The following is a 24,401-nucleotide window of genomic DNA, read 5'->3' as shown; positions in this document are numbered from 1 at the left end:
TGTCTCAATCAGTAGCTCAGTTGCTCTGACTCAATCAGTAGCTACCTTATAAGGGTCTATTTCAGCGGTTTTCAACTTTATTACCCCGTTACCTGCTATCAAGATGTTAAGATTCACAACACAGAAATAGGGCAACTAATGTGTCTTTGCTTTTGAGAGAAGAGGGGAGGAGAGGAGGGAGAAAGTATTGATGTTATTCTGTTTAATTTCTGTTTATGTGAAAATGAGAGCTACACTATCATCACACAGATAATAAAGAGCCAGGAAACGTTTACCAAAGAGCTAGTACAGTAGAACTGCATTTGTTACTTCTTTCTAAAGAGTAAAGGTGGTTGAACCAATGTTACCAAGCACATTCTTTGATGCAGCTGATCATTTTTCAGAGTAAGACTTTCTAGTCAAAGGAATTATATTCTGGTGTATGGATTTATGTTCTGGTGCAAAGTCCTTATCACATCGCTGACTGGGAGCAAACAGTTCAGGCGTGGGACTGGTCCAATGGGCTTTGAGTAGCATTGACAGAACAATGGCCCGAGGTCAATAGATCTGATTTTAAGTAGTCCTCACTCATATTAAGTGCATGACAGTGGGAAAATCACTTAACTTCTCTGGGATTCTATTTTTTAATCTGCAAAAATAAAGGAGTTTGGATAAATCCTCAATGTTCTTATAAATATCTATTAATTTGTATTGCAGATCTAAATCCCATCTCTATCATTTGCTATGTCACTTCTAATTACAAATATTAAAACTGCATCAGGACTAAAATCTTGTACTACCAAGATATGAAGACTTTTTTTCTAAATTTGATTTTGTCTTTAAAAAATGAAAATATATAAATTATTGTTGCTGTTGTTTAGTTGCTGTCATGTCCAACTCTTTTGTGACCCCCATGGACTGCAGCCCACCAGCTTCATCTGTCCATGGGATTTCCCAGGCAAGAATACTGGAGTGGGTTGTCATTTCCTTCTCCAGGGAATCTTCCTGATCCAGGGATCAAAGCCTTTTATTAAAGAAAAGCATCCATTCCTTATAGTCACTTTAAGGATCAAATCCTAAAAGGAGAGAAAATTTGCAATAGCCCTAACATCCCAAGAGAGGACACAAAGACATGAGTCTTGGATCACAGGGTACTAGTCACAATGAGTGCAGACACAGTTTCTTTCACGAAGCACTTACCATCTGGGCAATAACATCCATCAAGACAATGGAGATTGCTCCCAAGACACTGTTTCTCAAACGTGCAGGTTGGTGGGCAACAACTGATGCAATCCCGATGGACAAAGCTGTCATCACACTTATCGACTAAAACAGGCAAACAGGTGAGCAGTAAGTCAACGCTACTCAACTCTCTTTGAGAAAGATTACAGTGTTTTTTTGTTTGTTTTTTAAAATTTTTTTATTGAAGTATAGTTGATTTACAATATTGTGTAGGTTTTGGGTATACAACACAGTGATTCAGTTATACATATATAATATATATTATACACACTATATATATATATAAATTCTTCTTCAGATTATTTTCCCATATACATTATCACATAATACTGAGTATGGTTCCCTGTACTATACTGTAGGTCCCTATTGGTTATATATTTTATACATAGTAGTGTGTATAGTTTAATCTCAGCCTCCTAATTTATTCTTCCCCCCACCTCTCTTTTCCCCTTGGTTTGTTTTCTGTGTCTGTGAGTCTCTTTCTATTTCAGAAATAAGTTCATGTGTTTCTTTTTATCTTTTAGATTCCACATGTATACATTATTGTATGGTATTTATCTTAGAATATTACTCAGTCATAAAAAGAATGAAATAATGCTATTTGCAGCAACATATGTGAGAGATTATCATAATAAGTGAAGTAAGCCAGATAAAGACACAGATTAGAGTGTTTTAAAAGTATTCAAAAGTTTACCAATATTATTGCATCAATACCAAGTCTTTGCAGTTCACTAGTTTTGACAAGTAGGGTAAGTTTTAAGTACTAGGATAAGCCTAAAATTAACAGAAGTACACAGGCATGGCTGGAAAATAAGGAAACATACTGCATGCTGGAAAGTCATCTCTCCAATCTTGAATAGGGTAGCCTGCATGGGAACAGGCTCTAGCATACTCGGTGGCCGCTCGACAATAGGTTTCATCATCATGAGTTCTGGAAAGTGAAAAGATATCAAAAATCATACAGGAAATATTGACAGGAACTGTGCCCTTGAGCTCTTGTTCTGGAGAAAAGCTGACTATGTGGTGAATATTCTAATATTAGTTGATCAACTAATATTAGAAGTGAAGTGAAGTTGCTCAGTCGTGTCTCACTCTAGTGACCCCATGGACTGTAGCCCACCAGGCTCCTCCATCTATGGGATTTTCCAGGTTAGAGTACTGGAGTGGGTTGCCATTTCCTTCTCCAGGGGAAATTCCTGACCCAGGGATCCAACCCAGGTCTTCCGCATTGTAGGCAGACGCTTTACCATCTGAGCCACCAGGGAAGCCCCAATAATGTAGAAAACATATAAACATGGGATCCCAGATTTAAAAGACTAAGTAAATTGTTTCATTTAAGTCTTTCAATAATTTGGCCATTTTTTCTTTGGATTCAACGGAGTACCATACTGAAAAAGATTTCTATTCTAATTATGACATTTGTTCTAGAATCTTTGTATTTTTTTGCTCCCACACAAAACATCCCAGACCTTTCAAAGCTTAATAAATCTTATCAATATTATTTTAATTAATCCTATTTAATAATTCTATCACAATAAAAACATAAAATATGAAAATGATTTCTAAGATAGATTTCTAAATAGAAAAATGATTTCTATTCACCATGCTCTTGATAGTTTACATGCTGGAATAAAATCAATACTAATAATAAGCACTTGTGAAGGATTAAATAAACAGCATTTCATCTGAGATTTAAAAGATTTTTAATTCTTTCAGGTTTAAATTACTAAAGCCAGTTACTTTGCTAATGCTGCCAAGAGTGAATAATCTCTAAGTATTTTTTTATAATCACCTTAGAAACTCCCCCAAACAAATATAAGAGGTCAGCCAATTCCCAAAGCAGATTAACAAGGCATCTATAAAATCAACAGTGTTTATAAGATAGCAGGCTTGTTTTACAACCCAACTGAAAGTCTAAATAGCTAAATACCTTTACACCCTTAAGAATGTTGTATTTTGTGGACCTTAGCATTTTCAGTATTTCTATTGTAAAAACCACTGATCTCAAATTGCCCTTATCCTGTGTTACTGTAACTGGAGTCATGCAGATTATCTAGTCCAATTAACTAAGCTTTAGAATAAAAAAAAGGACTGTAGACTTCAGAAGCACAGAAAATATTCTAAATCTCCAAACAAGTCTCTGAAAAACAGGGTAAGTAAAAATCGTTGAATTCTTAGAAAGACGTTAAATTTATGATTTACTTTAAACATATGCATTTCTTCCTACAATTAATGGAGGCCTTGAAGGCTAATAAAGTAACTGAATATTGGTTTTCCAACCTAACGCAACTATTATCCAAACCGTTTGTTGTGTCTGTGTTACACTAGGAACTGTACTAAGCACATTACACATGGCATTGCATAAAAACAACAGTTGGGCAACAAATTATTTACTGAGGGGAAAATTAGCTTATTTTTCCATTTTGGATGTTAATGTTAATAAGGAAAATACTCATTAAGTAACGGTTGTTTTTAATCAATTGACTTTTGTGCGGCAAGATTAGAAGCATTTCCTTGCTGCTAAGTTCAGCATTATTAGAAGCAGAATGAGGAGGACCTGAGTTCAAGGACTGGTATTGTATCATCCTTCAAATTCCAACCCAGCTATCATTTTCTCTAGGCACTCCCTGAGGAGGTTAGTAGTTCTCTCCTCCACACTCACCGTACTTTGCGTTTAAAGCATGTACAATTGCTGAGAACCTGTTTTTCTGCCCCATGAGAATCTGAGTTCCTACGACAGGGACTATTTCTAAGTGTTTCTGTTTCCATGGCCAACAGACACCTGCAAGGATGCTCACCATCACTAATCATCAGGGAATACAATGAGATATCACTTCACACCTGTCAGGACGGCTGTTGTCAAAACAACAACAACAACAAATAACAAATTGTTGGTGAAGAGGTGGAGGAAAAGGAACTCAAGTGAACTGCTGGTGGGAATGTAAAACGGTGTAGCCACTACGGGAAAGAGAATGAAAATTCCTCAAAAAACTAAAAATAGAATTACCCGATGATCAAGCAGTTCCACTCTTGGGTATATATCTGAAGAAAGCAAAAGCACTAATTCGAAAAGATACATGCTTATCAATGTTCACAGCAGCATTAATTTTTCATCAGTAGAAGGCATTCATTTTTTTCAAATAAAATTTATCAAGATCAGAACCAGCTTCATGGGAATGTGACCTGTGCAATCAGTCACACAGGCTCTGCTCTTAAAAAGGCTGCCACTTAGTTGGATCCTGTACTCGTTTAATGCTCTGCTGTCACTATCTTGAATGCTTAGCAATTTTTTTTAACAAGGGGCCTTGCGTTTTCATTTTGTACTACTTCTCCCCCCTTGATTTATTACATTCTAAGCAAATTAACTGACATTCTAACATAATCCAGGCTAAAACACAGTACACCTACCTGGAATAAGCAGAAGTTAAGAAACTAGGCAAAAGGCAAATTCAGATCTCCTGAGAATAGTCAGGTTATATGAAATAAGATCAAGCAACAATTCATACTCCTTACTATGAGCCCTAAGACTCTAGGTAATCTAGACCGTGCCTACTTCTCTAACTTCATCTCCTCTCTCTCTCTCCCATTCACCATGCTCCAGCCCCACTTTTTGTGTTCTGGAAACACCCCAAATTTGTTTTGCCATACTTCCCAGGAGGCACTAAAAGTGAAAGTGTTAGTTGCTCAGTCGTGTCTGACTTTGTGACCTCAGGGACTAGAGCCTGCCAGGCTCCTCTGTCCATGGGATTTTCCTGGCAAGAATACTGGAGCGAGTTGCCATTTCCTTCTCCAGGGGATCTTCCCAACTCAGGGATTGAACACAGGTCTCCTGTATTGCAGGCAGGTTTTTTAAAGTCTGAGCCATCAGGGAAGTTAGTAGTAAAGAACTCGCCTGACAATACAGGAGACATAATAGATAAGAGTTTGATCCCTGGGTTGGGAAGACTCCCTGGAGGAGGGCACGGCAACCCACTCCAGTATCATGCCTGGAGAATCCCATGGTCAAGGAGCTGGCAGGCTTCAGCCCATAGAGTCGGACATGACTGAAGCGACTTAGCACATAGCATTATTATAATAACCAAGATATGGAAGTAACCTAAGTGTCCATCAGCAGGTGAATGGATAAAGACAATATTATATATGGAATATTATAAATGGAATATTACACAGCCAAAACAGGTAACACAATTTTGCCATTTGCAGAAACATGGATGGGCCTGAAGGGTATTATGCTTAGTAAGAAAGCAAATACTGTGTGTTTTCACTTATAGGTCAGATTTTTACAAAATAAAATGAATACATATAACAAAAGAAAAACAGAACAAAACTAGTGCTTATCAAACTAGTAGGGAGAGGGGGTGGGGTGGGACAAAATAGGAGAAAATAGGGGTTAAGAGGTGCAAACTACTAGGTATAAAATAAACAAGATACAAGCATGTAATGTACAGTGTAGCGAATACAGTCAATATTTTATAATAACTCTAAATAAAAAATAATCCATAAACATATGCAATCACTATGTTATATAGCTGAAACTAATATAATATTGTAAATCAATTTTACTTCACAAATAGAATTTTATTTTTTTAATATAAATTTATTTATTTTAATTGGAGGCTAATTACGTTACAATATTGTATTGGTTTTGCCATACATCAACACACAAAAAGAATTTTAAAGTAAAATAAAATAAATTAAAAATCAACATAAGAAATTGTTTCTATTGCGCCAAGATTTGACATAATGCTCAGCTCAGAATAGACACTCAGGAAATATGTATTAAATTGAATTCAATATACTATCCTAATCCAAGCAGGAAATTTGTATTCAACAGATTCATAATTATATAATCATGGTATAGAATCCCTGTGAGGCACTCCTTTAATATAAGAAGTGAACAGAATCTCCTTTAGGGGAAAAAGAATGTAGGCGGGTGTAGTCCTGGATGGACTATTGAGGACAGTGAAAGGCCAGCTCTGGTACCTTCCCTCTCCCACTTTATCAATGCACACTTATTCACTTGCATAGTCTTTTCTTTGGTTTACATGGCTGCTTTGCCTGGCTTCTTCAGCTCAAGTACATATCTTAGATGTCAGTTGATTTCAACCAGTAAAGGAGTTTCACTAGTCTGCTGTTTTTATTTGCTCTAAAGAAAGCAACTAGGTTTCAAAATTCAAAGCATAAACACAACAAAATTTCAAGAGACAAAAATGTTAACTTCTTAATGATGAAATTTCAGATGAAGCAGGTACAATAGGCTACATTTTGTGCCCAGTTCCCTCTTCTTTTTAATATTAGAACCTGCAAGTTTTGGCTGGGCATATGGCTGCCAAGCCAAAGACAACATTTCCCAGCTGTCCTTACTTCTAGGAGTGGCCATGTTTCTAAGTTCTGGCCAAAGGGTTAAAAGTAAAAATGTGCATGAAACGTCTAGATCTTGTCCTTAAAAATGCTGGTGGTGGTGGTTTAGTCGCTAAGTCCTGTCCAACTTTTGCAACCCCATGGACCGTAGCCCACCAGGCTCCTCTGTCCATGGGATTTTCCAGGCAGGAATATTGGAATGGGTTCGCCATTTCCTTCTCCAGGTGATCTTCCCGACCCAGGGATTGAACCCAGGTCTCCTGCACCACAGGCAGATTCTTTACTGACTAAGCTATGACAGTTCTTTATTTCCTTTTCTCCTTTCCTAAGGGCTAAAAGATGGACATGGCAGTGGTGAGACAGTTTTTGACAATGAAATTGAGAATAATACCCTAGACGCTGAGAGATGATATAGCCAATAGTATCACTGAGTCAATGGAAAACTCGTGGAACAGACACACACTATGAACCCAAGACCACTTGCCAGCCTGGACTTCATGTGAGAGAAATACAAGCATTCAATTTAATGGAAGCCCCTGATATTCTGCCAATTGAAGCAGCCTAACAATATCCCAACTAATAAATGGAGAATGACTTTTCTGGATCTGCCAGAAATCAGGGCAATGGACTACTTACAGATCCCTCCAAAACAGAGCGATAGAACAGAGATAACAATACAGCACTTAGATGAAAAGTAAAACCAAATAGAGAACAGAATGTTGTTAAATATAAAGAAAGGTCAGCACTCAATATTTTGGGCAGAGGGAGTATTCTTTCAAAGCTCCTGCATTAGTTAAAAAATCTCTGAAATTTAGACTATACATACAAATAAAGGTATAACTGTACTTAACTCAAAATTAACAAGCATCCCGAACAATCTCATTTTAATATCTGGAAAATATAATTGCATTCATTATTTTTATAATTATCTTAATCTAGTTAAAGGCAGAGTGATTATGCTGCTGCTGCTACTGCTGCTAAGTCGCTTCAGTCGTATCCGACTCTGTGCGACCCCATAGACGGCAGCCCATCAGGCTCCCCGTCCCTGGGATTCTCCGGGCAAGAACACTGGAATGGGTTGCCATTTCCTTCTCCAATGCATGAAAGTGAAAAGTGAAAGTGAAGCCGCTCAGTTGTGTCTGACTCCTAGTGACCCCATGGACTGCAGCCTACTAGGCCCCTCCGTCCACTGGGATTTTCCAGGCAAGAGTACTGGAGTGGGGTGCCATCGCCTTCTCTGAGAGTGATTATAAGTAACATAATTTCACACTACCTCAACTTTTCCTCTTTGTTTTCACCTTTGGTAAACTTAAATCTCCTAACAAGCTACCAGGATTTAATTTCAGAGGTTTTATTCAAACAAAAAATTAGTCTGGTCTTTCATAACAATGTTTCCATGTACCATTTATACTTCTTGGAATACTTAAAAAATAAAAGCATATTAAACATTTCCTGAGATACTCTCTAACATTCAAGATAGCTAATCACATACATTTGGTAATTTTTTTTGTAATTGAAGTGCAATTGATTTACAATGTTGTGTTAGTTTCTGGTGTATAGCAAAGTGATTCAGTTCTACATATATACACATTCTTTTTCATTTTCTTTTCCATTATGTTTTATTACAGGATATTGAATACAGTTCCCTGCTCTATTTAGCAGGACTTTGTTCTTTATCTATTTTATATACTGTAGCTTGTATCTCCTAATCCCAGACTCCTAATTTATCCCTCCCCACAGCTTTTCGCCTTTGGTAACGTAAGCTTGTCTTCTGTGATTGTCTGTTTCTGTTTCATAAACACGTTCATTTGCATAACATTTTAGGTTTCACATGTAAGTGATAGCATATGGTATTTGTCTTTCTCTTTCTGACTTAGCCTGATATTCTCTAGGTTCATCCATGTTGCTGCAAATGGCATTATTTCATTCTTTTTGTGACTGAGCAGTATTCCATGGAATATACAGATATGTCACACCTTTTTTCTTAATTTAGTTTGAATCCAAGGACATTTGCTTTACAATATTGTGTTGGTTTTTGCCATACATCAGCATGAATCTGCCATACATATACATGTGTCCCCTTATGCCACATCCTCTTTATCCATTTATCTGTTCATGGACACTTAAATTGTTTCCATATCTTGGCTATTGTTAATAGCGCTGCTATGAATATTGGTGTGCATGTATCTTTTACTTGTTAAATTTGTGAAAAAAATAAAAAGACTTTAATAATGGTAATCTATATTGATGAATATATTATGATGAGTCTCACTGAATTTACTCCCTAGACAACCACCTTTGTCTGGTGTTCTTACCCCAGGAGTGAATGCAGGAGCTTGTAACCTTGGTGTGAAAAATATTATATGTTTATTTTCCCTAATTTTCTGCTTATATTTAGCATTTCTTTCAGTTATACACATAGGCAATACATAAGGCAATGGTCTTAGCAGAATCTGTAACTTTATCATCAATTTCATTCATATCTCATTTTTTCATATTTTCATTATTATTTAGACTTTTTTTAGTTGGAATTTCGATATCAAACTCAAAAATTAATAGAATGAATATACAGAAAAGTAGAAGGATATGGTAGACCTGGAAAGCATCATGAACCAATGAAAAATAATTAAGACTTATACAATTTTCATACAACAGTAGGATACAAATTCTATTCAAGTTCCCATAGACTATAAATTAGGAGACACTGGAACATATCCAGGGACATAAAACAAGCTGCAAAAAGTTTCACGGCCTAAAGGTATTGAAATCATACAAGTATGTTCTCTTATCACTGTGGAATTATGTTAGAAATCAATATCAAAAGCTATTTCAAAGTAACCCACATATTTTCAGGCTTCCCTAGTGGCTCAGCTGGTAAAGAATTCGCCTGCAGTGCAGGAGATCTGGGTTCGATCCCTGGATTGGGAAGATCCCCTGGAGAAGGGAAAGGCTACCCACTCCAGTATTCTAGCCTGGAGAATTCCATGGACTATACAGTCCATGGGGTTGCAAAGAGTCAGATACGACTGGGCAACTTTCATCACCATCACCATCATTATCATCACATATTTTCAAATGCAACATGACTATTACCCAGTAAGTTTCTAATAGCTCTAGTACAGCTTATGTTTTACATTTCCCACTACATTCCGTCAACTGTTGAGATAGTAAAGTTATAGAATGGTTTTTGCTCTTCTTTTTGGATAAAAGAATTTCATTATAAATGCTAATTATTTCACTTACTTGCAAAGATCATTAACACAGCTGGCAATATACAAATATGGATCAATATATTCATGGCAGCTCAAAAAGGGAAATTGCAACAGGATCTGACACTTGAAGAAGATTGCCTATGCAGAAAAAGATGGTAGTCACTAGAACATACTAAATGATACGCATGTACTCTCATTTTTTTTCCATTGATCTATTTGCAAGATTCTCTGTTCTTATTAGGAAAGAGAGGTATGAAGGCTTATAAATTTAAACAACATTTTCTAACTACTTTCATAATGAGCACCACTTTTATGAAGCTCATTGCATTCATTGTTTTGGAAGTAAACACAAATTTATTCTTCTTGCATTACATTTCTGGAATTTAATAGTGTTTAATTATGTTGTGTTTACACTAAAAATGTTTAGTGTGAAACACACAAATACAATTATACGTGTGCTGTATCCAACATGCCAAATTTTTTCACATCATATTTACCTCAAATGCTGGCATTCCACTGGAGCAAGGATTTGGAAAATCTGAGGGTGTAGGTACACATTTGGTGTCATCTGGAGTTTGCACCGACCAAGTATTTGCAAACACAGCAATGTCTTCTGTATAGTCCTCTATTTCACACAAACACACACACAAAAATATGTGTAATAGGATCACTTTCCACAAACACACAGTTCACCAACATAAAATTTCTGGTCAAAAAGCTAAACTCAGTAACTTTATAATTACCAATGATATTAGACTATAGAATTACTTTAGCATAATATCCATAAAGATACACTGAACAAAGTTTAAGTACCAAATACCAATAATACCATTGGAGTAGAAAAAGAAAACTTCATTGAAGGAACATGGGGGAGGGTTGAAAGTGAGTGGCACCACATGCATACCAGTAAAGTACTAATTAGCCTGTAGTGTATACTGCAAAGAGGAGAAAAGTATGCATACAACTAAAAACATAAGTAAAAGTTTGGTATAAAAATTTTCAAACAGCCCTTTCATTCTAGTTGACGTTAGTCGGAACCTTACTAAAATTGTAGCTTCATTTAGGGGGTACCTAGGACCCTCGTGGAGATGTCAGAGGATGGTCATACAGACAATGAAAAACTGGAAAAGACAGCTGGAGAAGAGGGGACTAAGAAGTGAACTCATTTCATGTGAATATGATGAATAGTGTTTCTAAAGATGCTCAGGACAGATTAAGAATCCACATGCCTTCCCAGCATTATTCTGAAGCAAGATGCAGGAGCTAATGTACAGCAGCAATAAGCAGACAGTTGCTGGAGAGCACTCTGGGCCATCTGCCCGTCAAAGGACAAGTTCAGGGCCTGACGTGAAAGTGAATTCTGCCCCACATTCAGACAAGGGCAGAATCTGAAACCGTGATTCCTTAGCAGATCCAAACAAGATGACATCTTGAAGTTCCATCTAACAGCTAGCCTTCGTGTCTGAGTGTTAGCTTCTCCACCACTGAGATATACACAGCCACAGGTCTACCAGGCAATACAAGTTACTGCACCACGAGAATCAAAAATAGCAAGTCGAATGGTTCACTACTCTCAGTTTCTTCCAGATAGGAAGATGTCTACTTACTAGTACCAATTGTTGGAAAGACTGTGGAAGTTTATCCATAAGAAAGCTTTGCTCTGTTAGTATAAAATCCCAAACTTTACTGGGGCCTGAAAGACTTTCTGATCTGGCCTCTGCACTCCCCCAACTCCCTACCTCCTCATCCACTCTATCCCACCCCAACTCTCTTACATCATCAACTCCTATTCTTGGTCAACCAACTCCAAGCTTTCGGGCTTTATACCATTCTTCACTTATGCTCATTCCCACCCTGCTTCTGCTTTTGCTCTTGCATCTCCCCCTTCAAAATTACTCTTCCCCCCAACTTTCCCTCTGCTGTCTCCCTGACTTCATGTGGAATTCTGTTCAGTATGACCTCCTCAGAGAAGCTTTCTCTGGCATGTGATCTAGATCCCCTAAACAACCACTGTTCTATCAGTCCCCTTTCCCCCTTTTTTCACGGCTGCTATTGCTCACAAATATTGTGTTTTAATTTGTCTCTTTATTTATTTTGCCTTCTACTAAATTAAGGGGGAGAGCTTGTCTAAGCTATCCTATTGCTGGATCCCTAGTTTACTATCTTGTATAGAGTGGGTGCTCAAAATATATTTGCTAAATAAGGGAACAAATAAATACGAGGAAGTTTGCCATGTTTATTAAATAGATTATTAGAATCCTAGATGTTTGATTCACCTCATTCTCTGATATTGTGGAAATGTGTCACACTCAACAAAGTATAGGTTGGATCTAACATACTTAATTTTTAAGAGGGAAAACTAATGTTCATTTTAAATAAATGTATAGTCACATTTCATTTCAAAGCATCATCGTAAGTTTTTCCTTCAAAGGTCTTTTTGAAAATATGTATTTATTTATTTGGCTGCGTTGGCTTTTTGTGCTGCACTTAGGAGCTTCCCTGGTGGCTCAGATGGTAAAGCGTCTGCCTGCAGTGAGGGAGACCCGTTCGATCCCTGGGTTGGGAAGATCCCCTGGAGAAGGAAATGGCAACCCACTCCAGTACTCTTATCTGGAAAATTCCATGGACTGAAGAGCCTGGTAGGCTACAGTTCATGGGGTTGCAAAGAGTCGGACACGACCGAGCGACTTCACCCTCACGTCTGGACCTTCCTTGTGTCACGCAGATCTTTTGTTGCAGTGCACGGACACTCTAGTTGTGATGCACCAGCTTAGTTGCTCAATATGGAGGATCTTAGTTCACCTACTTGGGATTGAATCTGAATCCCCTGCACTGCACGGTGGATTCTTTTTTTTTTTTTTTTTGCAAAGTGGATTCTTAATTGCAGACAACCAGGGAAGTCTCCAGCATATTTTTAAAGGTCTGAAGAATCAAAAATACGTCCTAGGACCAACTTTTTTCCATATTTATACACAAATTTTAATGTAACTAAACAACCTGGGCAATCCTGTAGAGGTCATTTTAATTCCAACTTTTCACCACATATTTAGCTTATTTTTATTACACCGCATTGCATTACTATGAGACTTTAAATCCAAACCAACTGGTGGTCTTGAAGCCTGCAAAACTAAAATTAAAATGCTTCATATAAAATGTGCTACAAACGAAGTAATTTATTGTCCATATTGGGACACTTGTGAGAGTGAAAGAGAGAAACTATTAATTATTATGCTGGAAAAACAAGAGAAAATCAGGGGTTCTATGATGATGTGTACCTAGCTATAGACATGAATTATGGAATAAGAATCTCAATCTGACAACAAACTTAAATCTTTCTATATCTACAGAAATTCTGAAAAGGCTCATTTCTTTGTGAAATCATGCCTGAAGAATGCATAGGAATGCACAGAGAAATACAATTTTAATCACTGTTAAGAAACGATGAATTCAATCGTATTCAGTCAAACTACCGCTCTGCCTCTAAAGATTTATCTAATCAGCAAAGTACAGACTATTTCAAGAAAATACTAGGTATCTTTTATTTTAATTTATTTTTTATTGAAGGATAATTGCGTTACAGAATTTTCTTGTTTTCTGTCAAACCTCAACATGAATCAGCCTTAGGTACACATATGGGAGATGGGAGGAAGGTTCAAAAGGGAGGGAATATATGAATACTGGGCATCTTTAAGCTAAAGGTAATACAGCTCAACAATGGACATCTTCTTGCATTATTACAGTATGGAAGAAAATCAATAGGCAGGTTCTAGTCACATCCTTATAAATTATTGCAAGGTAGTTTTTTAAATAATTCTGCTTTACACTACGGCATGCCAAGTCGCTTCCGTCATATTCAACTCTTTGCGACCCTATGGACTGTGGCCCGCCAGGCTCCTCTGTCCATGAGATTTTCTAGGCAAGGGTACTGGAGTGGGTTGCTGTGTCCTCCTCCAGGGGATCTTCCTGACCCAGGGACTGAATCCTCATCTCCTGTGTCTCCTGCATTGGCAGGCAGGTTCTTTACCAGTAGTGCCACTGGGAAGCCTGCTTTACACTATACACTAAATAAAATTGTGAAAAAGCGGAAAGCTCTCTCCAGGCTTCTTCCACATACTTTCCAGGGTCCTTCTTGCCTACTGCCAGCTCAGCCATAATTCAGTCAAGTTTCCTCCTTCTGGTCTTCTCCCACAAATAACCTGCTGACAGTCCTCTACATGCAGCCCAATTATGTCACTGCGAGCAACCATTCCGTGTTCCAGCTTACCAAAGTCTGTCTGATTTTTCACTCAAATCCTAATCTGAGTCTCTCTGCCTCTAACAAGAGCAGATGCTATTTTCTACCCTCGTTTCTGGACTGTGCTCCCTAAATGTTCCCGGGGAAGTTACCCATAGCAGTCTTCTTTAACTCTTTTCTCAGTAATACTCATAAAGCTTTGATACAGAAGAAAAAGAAATCAACAATTAACATCTAATTGGTTCTGCCTGGGTCCAAAACCCTACTTCCTAATACAGTCTCAACATGCCAACTTTGTGAACTCTCTCATTTCTAAATACCCAACTGGATGCAAAACACCATTTCAGGATGATCTCTATGCTGCATATTTGCATTGTGCTCACTTTGAAACACTTTCATTTACATTTTCTCATTAGATCCTCACAATCTGGGAAGGCCTCAGGGTTATTATTATTATCTCCATTTTTTATGTAAGAAAACTGACTCCTTGAAGCCCTGCTCTTTAGCTACTAGTAAACTAACACTGATGAAGCAGTATCCATACAGGGAAAATGTTAGCATATTAACAATGGCCTCTAAAAGCAATGTCTTCAATCAAACATTTTCCTGTTAGCTCCATTATAGGCTTATTGAGAACACTTGGAGATGACTATAAATTAGCCAGTAATTAACAGTAATTAATAATAACAGTAAATAATTAACATAATAATTAACAGTAAATAACAGTAATTAACAATTTGCCAAGCCAGGCACTGTATTAAGTATTTTACACAGATTATCTCATTTAAACCTTGCAACTCTATGAAGTATACACTACTAGTATACCATTAAACTTAGAAAGTTTAATAAGTGGCAAAGCAGAATTTGATTGCAGAACTCACACTCTAAGTAGGACTTTCATCCCCTTAAAACACAACATATGGGCAACTCTTCTTATTAATTTTATAATGTAAAACAAAAAGTATTATATAGCAGTTTACAGATTGAATTCAATATCTCCCATGTTTATCTAGGCATAGCATTGGGAGTGAGTTGGAGCTATAGCTCAATTCTGATAGTACCATTTACAAGCTATGTTACATCAGGCACATCCCCTTGTGTCCTCATTGTAAAATTAAGAAAATACCACCCACCTTACATGGCTCAGCTGGTAAAGAATCCACCTGCAATGCAGGAGACCTGGGTTCGATCCCTGGGTTGGGAAGATCCCCTGGAGATGGGAAAGGCTACCCACTCCAGTATTCTGGCCTGGAGAAGTCCATGGACTGTATAGTCCATGGAGTTGCAGAGTCAGACATGACTGAGCTACTTTCACTTTCATGAATGATGTTGTAAGAGTTGGGAATAACATAGCTATGTAATCATATTGTTATTGTTGTTTAGTCACTAAATCATGTCCAATTTTTTCTGACCGCATGGACTGTAGCCTGTCAGGCTCCTATGTCCAAGGGATTTCCCAGGCAGGAATATTGGAGTGGGATATCATTTCCTTCTCCAGGGGATCTTCCTGATCCAGGGATCAAACTCACGTCTTCTGCTTAGCAGGTAGATTCTTTACCACTGAGCCATCTGAGAAGCCCATGTACTCATATTCACTATTACTATAAATAGTATGAATCTATGTTATTATTATTAAGAATACTGTGAGTTCCAAATTATTTTAATCCCTATTTTACAGCTGAAGAAACTGAGTATCAGAGAGATTAATTGAGATGCCTCAAGTTATAAAACTTGTAAGACTTAGAACAACATTCAAAGCCAGGTCTGCTGGCACTAAGCACAGTATTCTTTTTTATTAGACATTTATATGTGGCTGCAAATCATGAGTGAGTCCTGTAATTCTCTTGTCTTGTTGCCACTGCACACTAGTACCCATACTAAAACAGAACCTATTTTTAATAGCTCACCAAGATTCGTTTCATGACTTAGAATGAAGTTGTGTGAACGACGTGTACATCATCATACATGATAAAAAAATCTTTCCAAGTTATTTTTCTACTTTTATAAATTCTGCTTACATTTTATTATATTACAGAACTATTGTGTGGCAGTCATTTAATTTATTCCTATCCAGACTAGAAGCAAAACATGCTTTGTCCAAAAGTAGACAAGTTTGCCCCAAATGGGTTTGAATCACTAAAATATAAGCCCCAAGAAGGGAGGAGTTTTTGCTTTGTTCCCTGACATATCCTAAGCTCCTACAACAGTGCCAGACACAAAGTAAATGCTCAGTTAGTATTTGTTACATGAGTAAGACCTGACTTGTATTAATTTAACAAATGTAAATTAGCTCATGGATTTCAAGAATGACACAAAAACATTTTCCTGTTCAAATGTCACTTAAAATCATGTAAGCAGGCAAGTAATAGCTACCATTTTTTACCCAACCTCGAACAAGTTTTGTACCCTTCTGGGGATATAAACAGTGATAGGTGCAGAAAGGCCGCAGAGGTACCCACCATTTCTTCTCCTCCCCGGCTCACCTTGCTGAATGATGAAATCATCAGATTGAATGCCATTGTAGTTTGCACACAGGCCACATGATTTCCCTTTATGCTCCTCAGACAACTTCAAGTAAACTCCAGATATTCCATCCCAAGCCAGTGAAAATCCAAAGGTTGTTTTCACCAGAATATAGTCAGCTAGTTTCTCAATGAAAACCTGTCCAATTGTCTGAGGCAATGTTAAACTTGAAAAACAGAACACAGGCAATCTAAGAATTATGATGAAACATCAATTACAGATGATCTATTTCTTCCTTGAAGTGACTGAGAAATAAAAGATAATTATGATTCAAAATTGTTGAATAAACCATGCAATTAGATTTCCCAAGGAACCACCCTATAGAAAATCTCAACATTTTTGAAATTTTAATATTGAAATAAATGCAGGAAAAATTATACCTATTTCTGCATACTTATTTAGATTTTATACTTCCAGAGAGTTTAAGATAATCTAAAAATGCTGCTCAACAATTTTGAAGTAAGAATGAACAATGCTCAAAGTATGTAAACACATTGCTTGAGTGTGATGTTGTTTAATTTTGTTTTAATATTGGCTATAAGGAATTAAGAGCTCCTATCCCCAAAATATCACTTTGATACAAATCATCATTTTCCCACAAAAAAAGTCTAGGCATGATTAATTATGATTTACAGCTTTAATGCTGCAAAGTATATCTTTAAGAATAAAGATACTTTCCATGCAGTATTGCATAGGGATTATATTCATAATTTTTAAGTTGCATACAATTTGATCTATTTAAGCAAGAGTCACACGAATAGTTAAACTCCTGATCCAATGTCTAGTCTTTCCATTTTTCACAAACACATACACATACAAGAGAACCGAGAGACATAAGAGAACTGAAGGAAACAGTTAGGCATTGTAAAAGCACAGTAAGTCACCTAGAATGCTTTTGAAAGAACACTGTCCTCCTTCCATCAGAAAGTATTACAGGAAAGAGCAGGTGTTAGTAATTAAGCAAATGAGGGGAAAAAATCATTTTTACTAAAATAGCCACGCTAACTGAAAATTACAAACAATAATGTGAGTAAGATGAGAGGTGAGTAGGTATGCTCAAATATTTCTCTCAAAAATTTTAAATTATTGAGTTCCTCTCCAGGAAGTGAACATGGCTTCATGAAATAAAAACTATAAAATTAAGAATACTCGTTAAAGGGATAGGCGTCTATGGGGTCACACAGAGTCAGACACGACTGAAGCTACTTAGCAGCAGCAGTATCAGTCCCCAAAGAAACGATTCAAATGTCTGTAATCATTTGCACAAGTATGTTTGTAGATAATTATCTAGTCATAAGATTTCATTTTAAGAATAAGAAAATAACTAAAATTTACATTGAAGAATAAATAAGAAGACTTTCCTGTCATAATCTATACTTATTAAAATTAAAAACACAAGAAATTCATTTTAAATTGAAGGTAAGAGTTAGTATGAATAATATTTTTGAAGTTTGCAAGTTTACAAAAGCTATACTTGAGAAAAGTGAGTCATGTTTTATAAAGATATTCCATCACCATGGGATGCTCACTGCAGGGAGGTATAGTTCTGCTGTGCATATTCCTTGGTTTAGTCATTTGTCACGTGATCTCTTTCACAGTAAATTTGATTAAGTACACAATTTTTGAAAACAAAATAAAAGATGCTAGTAGAGATGAGTGGTGATTCCAAAGATTTGATAATCTCCCATAAATTTAAGAAAAACCCCTTGTGACCCAGGCAGGAGACAATAACAATGCAAACTAAAATGAATGCACAGATTCATTCTGAAAATTATCCACAGGTGCATATGTACCAAAACCCTTTGTTTCACAGGGGAGGCAACTGAAATCGAGAAAGGTAAAAGATGAGGTGCAGAGTCTCACACATTTTATTTCATTTTGGTAAACATTTCTCTAGCACCTGCTATGAGATAGGCCCTAGGCCAAGAAGAGCATTATTATAAGCAATTTAGCTGAATAATAAGGAAACCATCTTCTTCTTACTATACAAATGGAAATCTTCAAAGAAATATTTTCTCTGAGTTAAAATTTAAATGTGATCTCCTAGATTTAACAAAGGATTAGTATTCTTGAAAATCTAATCGAATGACACTTTTGTTTTATAAAACTATAATTTTAAGTGCCCACTATGCTACCCCAAATTCCATATAAAAATCCTAAACCACTATTTAAATTCAGCTCTAAGAAATATATATGTAAATATATTATCTTCCCATTCAAATGGATAAGCTTTCTTTTATAAGAAATTGAAAAGTACAGAACCCAGTTGATCAAGAAAATAAGCCCAGGAGGGGCTGCTTGGGGTTGTTCGCCCGTGACAAACCCTGGGTCACAGCCTGCCTCCCCTGGTGCTTCCTCTAAAGCCTTTCTGCTGCCACCTGCTGCCTCTTGAGGACTCTAAATTGAGAAAGCAAGCTCATAGGTTGGTACAGCTATTATACCAGAAAGAATTCCCATGGTTCAAACACTTGCTGGTGAATTCTGAATGATGGATAGAATTGTTCTATCACATAATTTACTTTTCTTGACAAAATAATGTCAGCCAAACAGAAAAAAAAAAAAAAACATGCCCTCATAAAATATGCCTTATTAGAGGAAAACAGTTAATAAAATTTATGACAAAATGTAACTAAAATATATACTATGTTTGATGACATGGAGAAATATTAAGCAGAGAAAAGAGAGTGTGTCAAGGGTTGAGAGGCAACTTAAAATTGGGTATTTCTATACTTATTAAGCTTGGAAGATAGATTATTACACTGTACTTCTACTTTAAAATGTACAAAACCTTCTATCAAATAAATTAACATCCATTTCCCCAAAAGTTTCAATTCTAGAAGTGGGTCCCTCTCTTATCTATTCAAGACCAGTTATTTATTGACCCTAACTCTAACCAAAAATCCTGACACCTAAACTTCATTTACACAATTTGGAAAGGATTTTCAGAGGTTTAGTTTTATTTTGATTGTCTGTTTAAAAAAAGAAGAAGAAAAAATTTATGAAAGATGGCAAAAAATAATTTAAGTGTTGAACTATGAGGATTTCTCCTTAATCTCTCTTACAAGTAGATGTAACAATCTTATTTCTACCAATGTAAGTGTATGTGTATCCTGCACAGACGTTAGGGAGGCTAAACTTAAGATTTCTTGTTACCTGGCTGGCTTTGGAGCTACTGAAATGTTGATGTCTGTATGCTCTAACTCAGGGTTTCCCTGGTGGCTCAGTGGTAAAGATGCCACCGGCTACTGAAGGTGACATGGGTTCAACCCCTGGTCAGGAAGATCCCCAGAGAGGGAAATGGCAATCTACTCCAGTACTCTTGCCTGGGAAATTCCATGCATGGAGCACCCTGGTAGGCTATAGTCCATGGGGTCGCAAAAGACATGACTTAGCAACTAAAGGACAACAGCAAATGCTATAACTTAAAGGTTGCTGTTGTGTTCGACTCTTTGCGACCCATGGACCAGCGCCCACCATAGTCCTCTGTCCATGGAATTTTCCAAGCAAGAATACTGGAGTGGGTAGCAGTTCCCTTCTCCAGGAGACCTTCCCAACCCAGGGGTCGAGTCTGTGTTTCACATGTGTCCCGCATTGGCAGGAGAGTTCTTTACCACCAGCACTGCCTGGGAAGCCCAACTCAAAGGTTACTGTTGGAGAAACCCTCTCTTCCTGCTCTCCACATTCAGTTCCAGAGTGAGATAGTTAGAAATTCTGTTAATCTGTGATGATTTCACTGTATCATTTATCATATCTTACCTGATTCCATTCTTTTTTATTTCATGCCCATAAATTCGAATTTCTTCTTGGTCTGAAAAGAACAAGCTGATCGAGCGATAACAATAATACACGGAACCAAGGCATTTAGGGCTATTATGAACCTTAAAGGGAGAAAAAAAGAGAAAGCACAGAAACCAACAACAACACATATACATGCTTTCATTTGCGTTATTAAGTCCACAATGCATGTCTACAGTGTTATGGCATTAGTTCCATAACCCTTTACAAAATTATGACTACATTTAGGATTTCCAAGAGAAAAAAAGATACTGACCTCAGAAATCGGACAACAGAATTAGCATCATAAAGTACAAGCGTAACTTATGTAAATGAGCTGAATCTTTACATGCAGGATGTAATATTCTAAAACTAAGTGGTATGTACCGGAAAAAAAAAAAATAGTTCTGATAGGAAGATAGTAGGGCACCACCAAGAAACACATTTGTAATTTTCATGTCCATAATTTTTACCTGTTCATGAAACAGAAAATCATGAAATAGAGTTTCAAATGAAGTTCAACATAGAGTAATGTTTAAAGGTTGCAAAAGTAACTAAAACTCTCTAAAAATAAAATTGTGTGGGCACTTTAGGAAAGAGCAATTATCAAAAATTTGATGAGAAAATTAGTTTACTAGTAAAAAAAAAATCTCTTTAAGTAAGGAAGAAAAGAGAGGAGGAGAGGAAGAAAGGAGAAGAGGAATATTAGATTCTCTTACTCCACCACCAACATAAACCTCTAAAGGTCCAAATAATGGCACCAGAAAATAACTGAAAAAAATATAGATAACTACAGATAGATACTATAGTAGTATAGATACTACTATACTATCTATAGCTACTACTATAGATAGGAAAGAACTTTCAAAGCTTAAAAGTGATAAGGAAAATCACCAATGATAATATGAAATTTTAATATTGCAAGAATGTAATATATATTAATTTAGTGATTAATAGGCAAATTTTACCGATCACTTGTGTACTGAGGACTGTTCTAGATTCTGGAAAATGTATTAGTCAAACAAAATAGACAAAAATACCTGTCCTCATGAAATGAATTTCATTAGAGGAAAACAGTTAATAAAAAATAAAATTACATGTAACTGAAATATATCCTGGGCTAAATGACATGGAGAAATATTAAATGGAGAAAAGAGACAAAGAGCGTGTCTATCAAGGGTTGTTGGCAGTGGGGGTAGGGGAAGTTTAGGTTGAATGGCCAACAAAAGCTTCACTGAGAAGAGGAAATTCTAGTAGTAAAGATGAAGGAGATATAGGAGCAAGCCATATGGATATTTAGACCATTCTAGGCAAAAGGAATAGCAAATGCAAAAGTCTAAAGCAGAAGTATAACAAAAATGTTCTCAGTATCCAGGAGTCCAGACACAGGACTTCAGGCAGGATAGTGGAAGATTTTCCTTAAAGAAACAAAATGGAAAAAGATGTACAGATACTAATGAAGTGAAAGTAAAAGTTGCTCAGTCATGTCTGACTCTTTGCAACCCCATGGACTGTACAGGCCCCTCTGTCCATGGAATTCTCCAGGTAAGAATCCTGGAGTGGGAAGCCATTTCCTTCTCCAGGGGATCTTCCCAACCCAGGGATTGAACCTGGGTTTCCTGATTGCAGGCAGATTGTTTACCGTCGAAGCCACATGGGAAGCCCCACAGATACCAATATCTGAGGCTTATTTAATGAAACTAGAGGTTCCCTGCTCAATCTCCCACTAGGCAAGAAAGTCCCCATCCACATATTCAGAGCTTCTAACCAGCTTTTAGAACTTAATACTCAAATGTGAATAAACATTCATGGATCATTTGATGAAAGCCTTCAACATGAAAGGCGGATGCCAAATAAACCAAAATAAGGAGACTAAAGGAGTCAAAAACAATTCAGAAAAATAAACTTCCCAAAATCCATAATTGGTATCTTCAGGGAGAAAAGTGAGAAAATGCCATTTATGAAACAAACAAAAAAATGATGCTAAAAGTGAAATTCAAGGAATAAAAATAAGTGATTAGATACTGATAATACAGGAAAAACTTATAATTGAAATATAACTATGGAAAATAAATAATAATTGGAAAGAAATATCAAAACAAAAAAGCAAAAAAATGGAAAAGAGAAATGAATCAGTGAGAAAATTAAGGAATCAGTCACTCAGAACAGGAGCTCCAATATCTGAGCTACAAAATTACTAAAAGACAGGAAATTAAGAAATAAATCTTACTCCCAAACTGAATTGTTTGAAATGCTAGAAAGGGCTCATCACGTACCCAGCACAATGTATGAAAAAAAGAGCAACTCACATGACATCTCAGAATGTTGGGGATACAGAGAAGAACTAAAAATTTCTGTAAAGAGAGGGTACATTTTAAAAGATCATACACAAAATGATCAGAAATCAGAAGGAATTGAATTTTTAAATTCTGAAAGTGATTTGCAAGACTTCAAAAACTTCTCTCCTATGCACTTTGAGATGTGAGTAACCACTAGTCAAATCCATCACTTGCCTTCACTAATCAAGGCCATCTTAATTGTTGCTACAAAAGATAGGCACATACTCCAAGGAGCAGGTAGTCTAAACATAAGATGTCTGCCCAAGTTTTTTCCAGGAACTTGAAGTCAAGGGTGTCTAGTTTGAGTTAAACTGGTTAAGACTGGAAAGGATTCCTGCCCCTTCAAGTGTCCACACACAAGTGTCCCTCTCCAGAAAGCACTACAAACAAGCACTGTCCCCGTGAGCAGAGCGTCCAATAAGCTTTTCAGAGCCTATGTCTCAATTATAAACAAAAATTCAAGAACTGCTAGACATTTCACAGGACCTAAGAAACAAGGGTGGCTCAAGGGGTAATCTGCCTGTCAATGCAGGAGATGTAACAGATGGGGGTTCTATTCCCGGGTCAGGAAGATCCCCGGGTGTAGGAAATGGCAACCTGCTCCACTATTCTTGCCTGGAAAATTCCATGGACAGAGGAGCCTGGTAGGCTACAGTCCATTGAGCCGCAGAGAGTCAAACATGCCTGAGTGACTAAGCACAAGAAACAAGGAATCCAATACAGGAGAGAGAAGAATGAAACTCACCAGGAAAATGTGAAAAGAAATTCCAAATGCTAGGTGTACAGTAGGTTCAAAAGCAACCAGTCCCAACTGGCACAGGAGAATGAAAAACTGAGACAGGGATAACTCGTGGGAAGGAAAGAGAAGCCAAAACAGCCTGATTTATCTCACCATATTGAGAAGAGTTGGAGGGAAAAAATGATTAAAGTATAGAAAATGCAGTTAAAAAAAAAAAGAGATAACTTAATTCCATAAAATTGTACAAAGAGATATGAAACCACAATAACATTAGGCTCGGCTCTCAACAATACTTATATAGCTATTGTTCATATATGTAAAATATGTAAATGACAATAATATAAAAACCACATATGATGTAACCAATAACAGTGATAGAATTCCATTAACAAGAGGGAAGGAAAGTGTGAGTGTGAGTGTGTGTGTGTGTGTGTGTGTAGTAGAGGCAGGAAGGATAATGTGACAGATGACTTCCCATTTTGCACACTAAAAAGTGAAGAAATAAGTCCTAACTTTGAAAAATAAAGAAATAATAGCACATTTTAATGTGTTAGGTAAAAACAAGAAGAAATAGCTAAAAAAAATGAAGTAATTGCCTTTGGAAAGTCAGATTTTAGCTGGGGTCAAGGAGTGAAGGAAAGAGGGGCTATTTCTACCTTCATGTATCTTGATGCAATCTTTTAAACTAAGTATATTATTTTCATAAAAATAAAATTGAATTTAAAGAAAAAGAGTCAAAAATATAAAAGTATATAGGCATAAAGATATTTATAAATACATGTCTTTTAAAATACTGAAATATTTTAAAATCTAAATGTCTAAAACAGAATATAATTAAATAATTTCATTACTCCATAGTTGGAACAAGTACAGCTAACAAAATTTGTGTTTGTCAAAAACATTTGACGTGGAAAATAGTTCTTAGTTCTTAGGTGAAATTGTGGGGAAGAAAATTATACATAGTAAAGTTTCAACTTTATAAGTGTGTATAAAGTCCA

At 36.6% G+C, this 24,401-nt stretch overlaps 1 protein-coding gene across 1 annotated transcript in view; it reads right to left on the bottom strand.

Moving 5' to 3' along the window:
* The window catches only part of OTOGL (otogelin like), a 169,022-nt gene that overhangs the window by 134,290 nt on the left and 10,331 nt on the right, over nucleotides 1-24,401 (bottom strand). The window contains exons 5-10 of the mRNA XM_086398845.1: nucleotides 20,308-20,429; nucleotides 16,512-16,717; nucleotides 10,292-10,419; nucleotides 9,826-9,932; nucleotides 2,046-2,152; nucleotides 1,180-1,305 (exon numbers count right to left, since the gene is read on the bottom strand). Of these exons, the coding sequence (XP_086254971.1) occupies nucleotides 1,180-1,305; nucleotides 2,046-2,152; nucleotides 9,826-9,932; nucleotides 10,292-10,419; nucleotides 16,512-16,717; nucleotides 20,308-20,429 (796 nt within the window). The remainder of the gene's footprint in view (nucleotides 1-1,179; nucleotides 1,306-2,045; nucleotides 2,153-9,825; nucleotides 9,933-10,291; nucleotides 10,420-16,511; nucleotides 16,718-20,307; nucleotides 20,430-24,401) is intronic.

Source organism: Bos grunniens, chromosome 5, assembly GCF_055505025.1.
Source record: "Bos grunniens cultivar Pamir isolate PY7600 chromosome 5, Bosgru_T2T1.0, whole genome shotgun sequence".
Lineage (NCBI taxonomy): Eukaryota > Metazoa > Chordata > Mammalia > Artiodactyla > Bovidae > Bos > Bos grunniens.
Note: the sequence above shows the minus strand (reverse complement) of the source record. Positions and strands in the feature narration are given on the sequence as shown.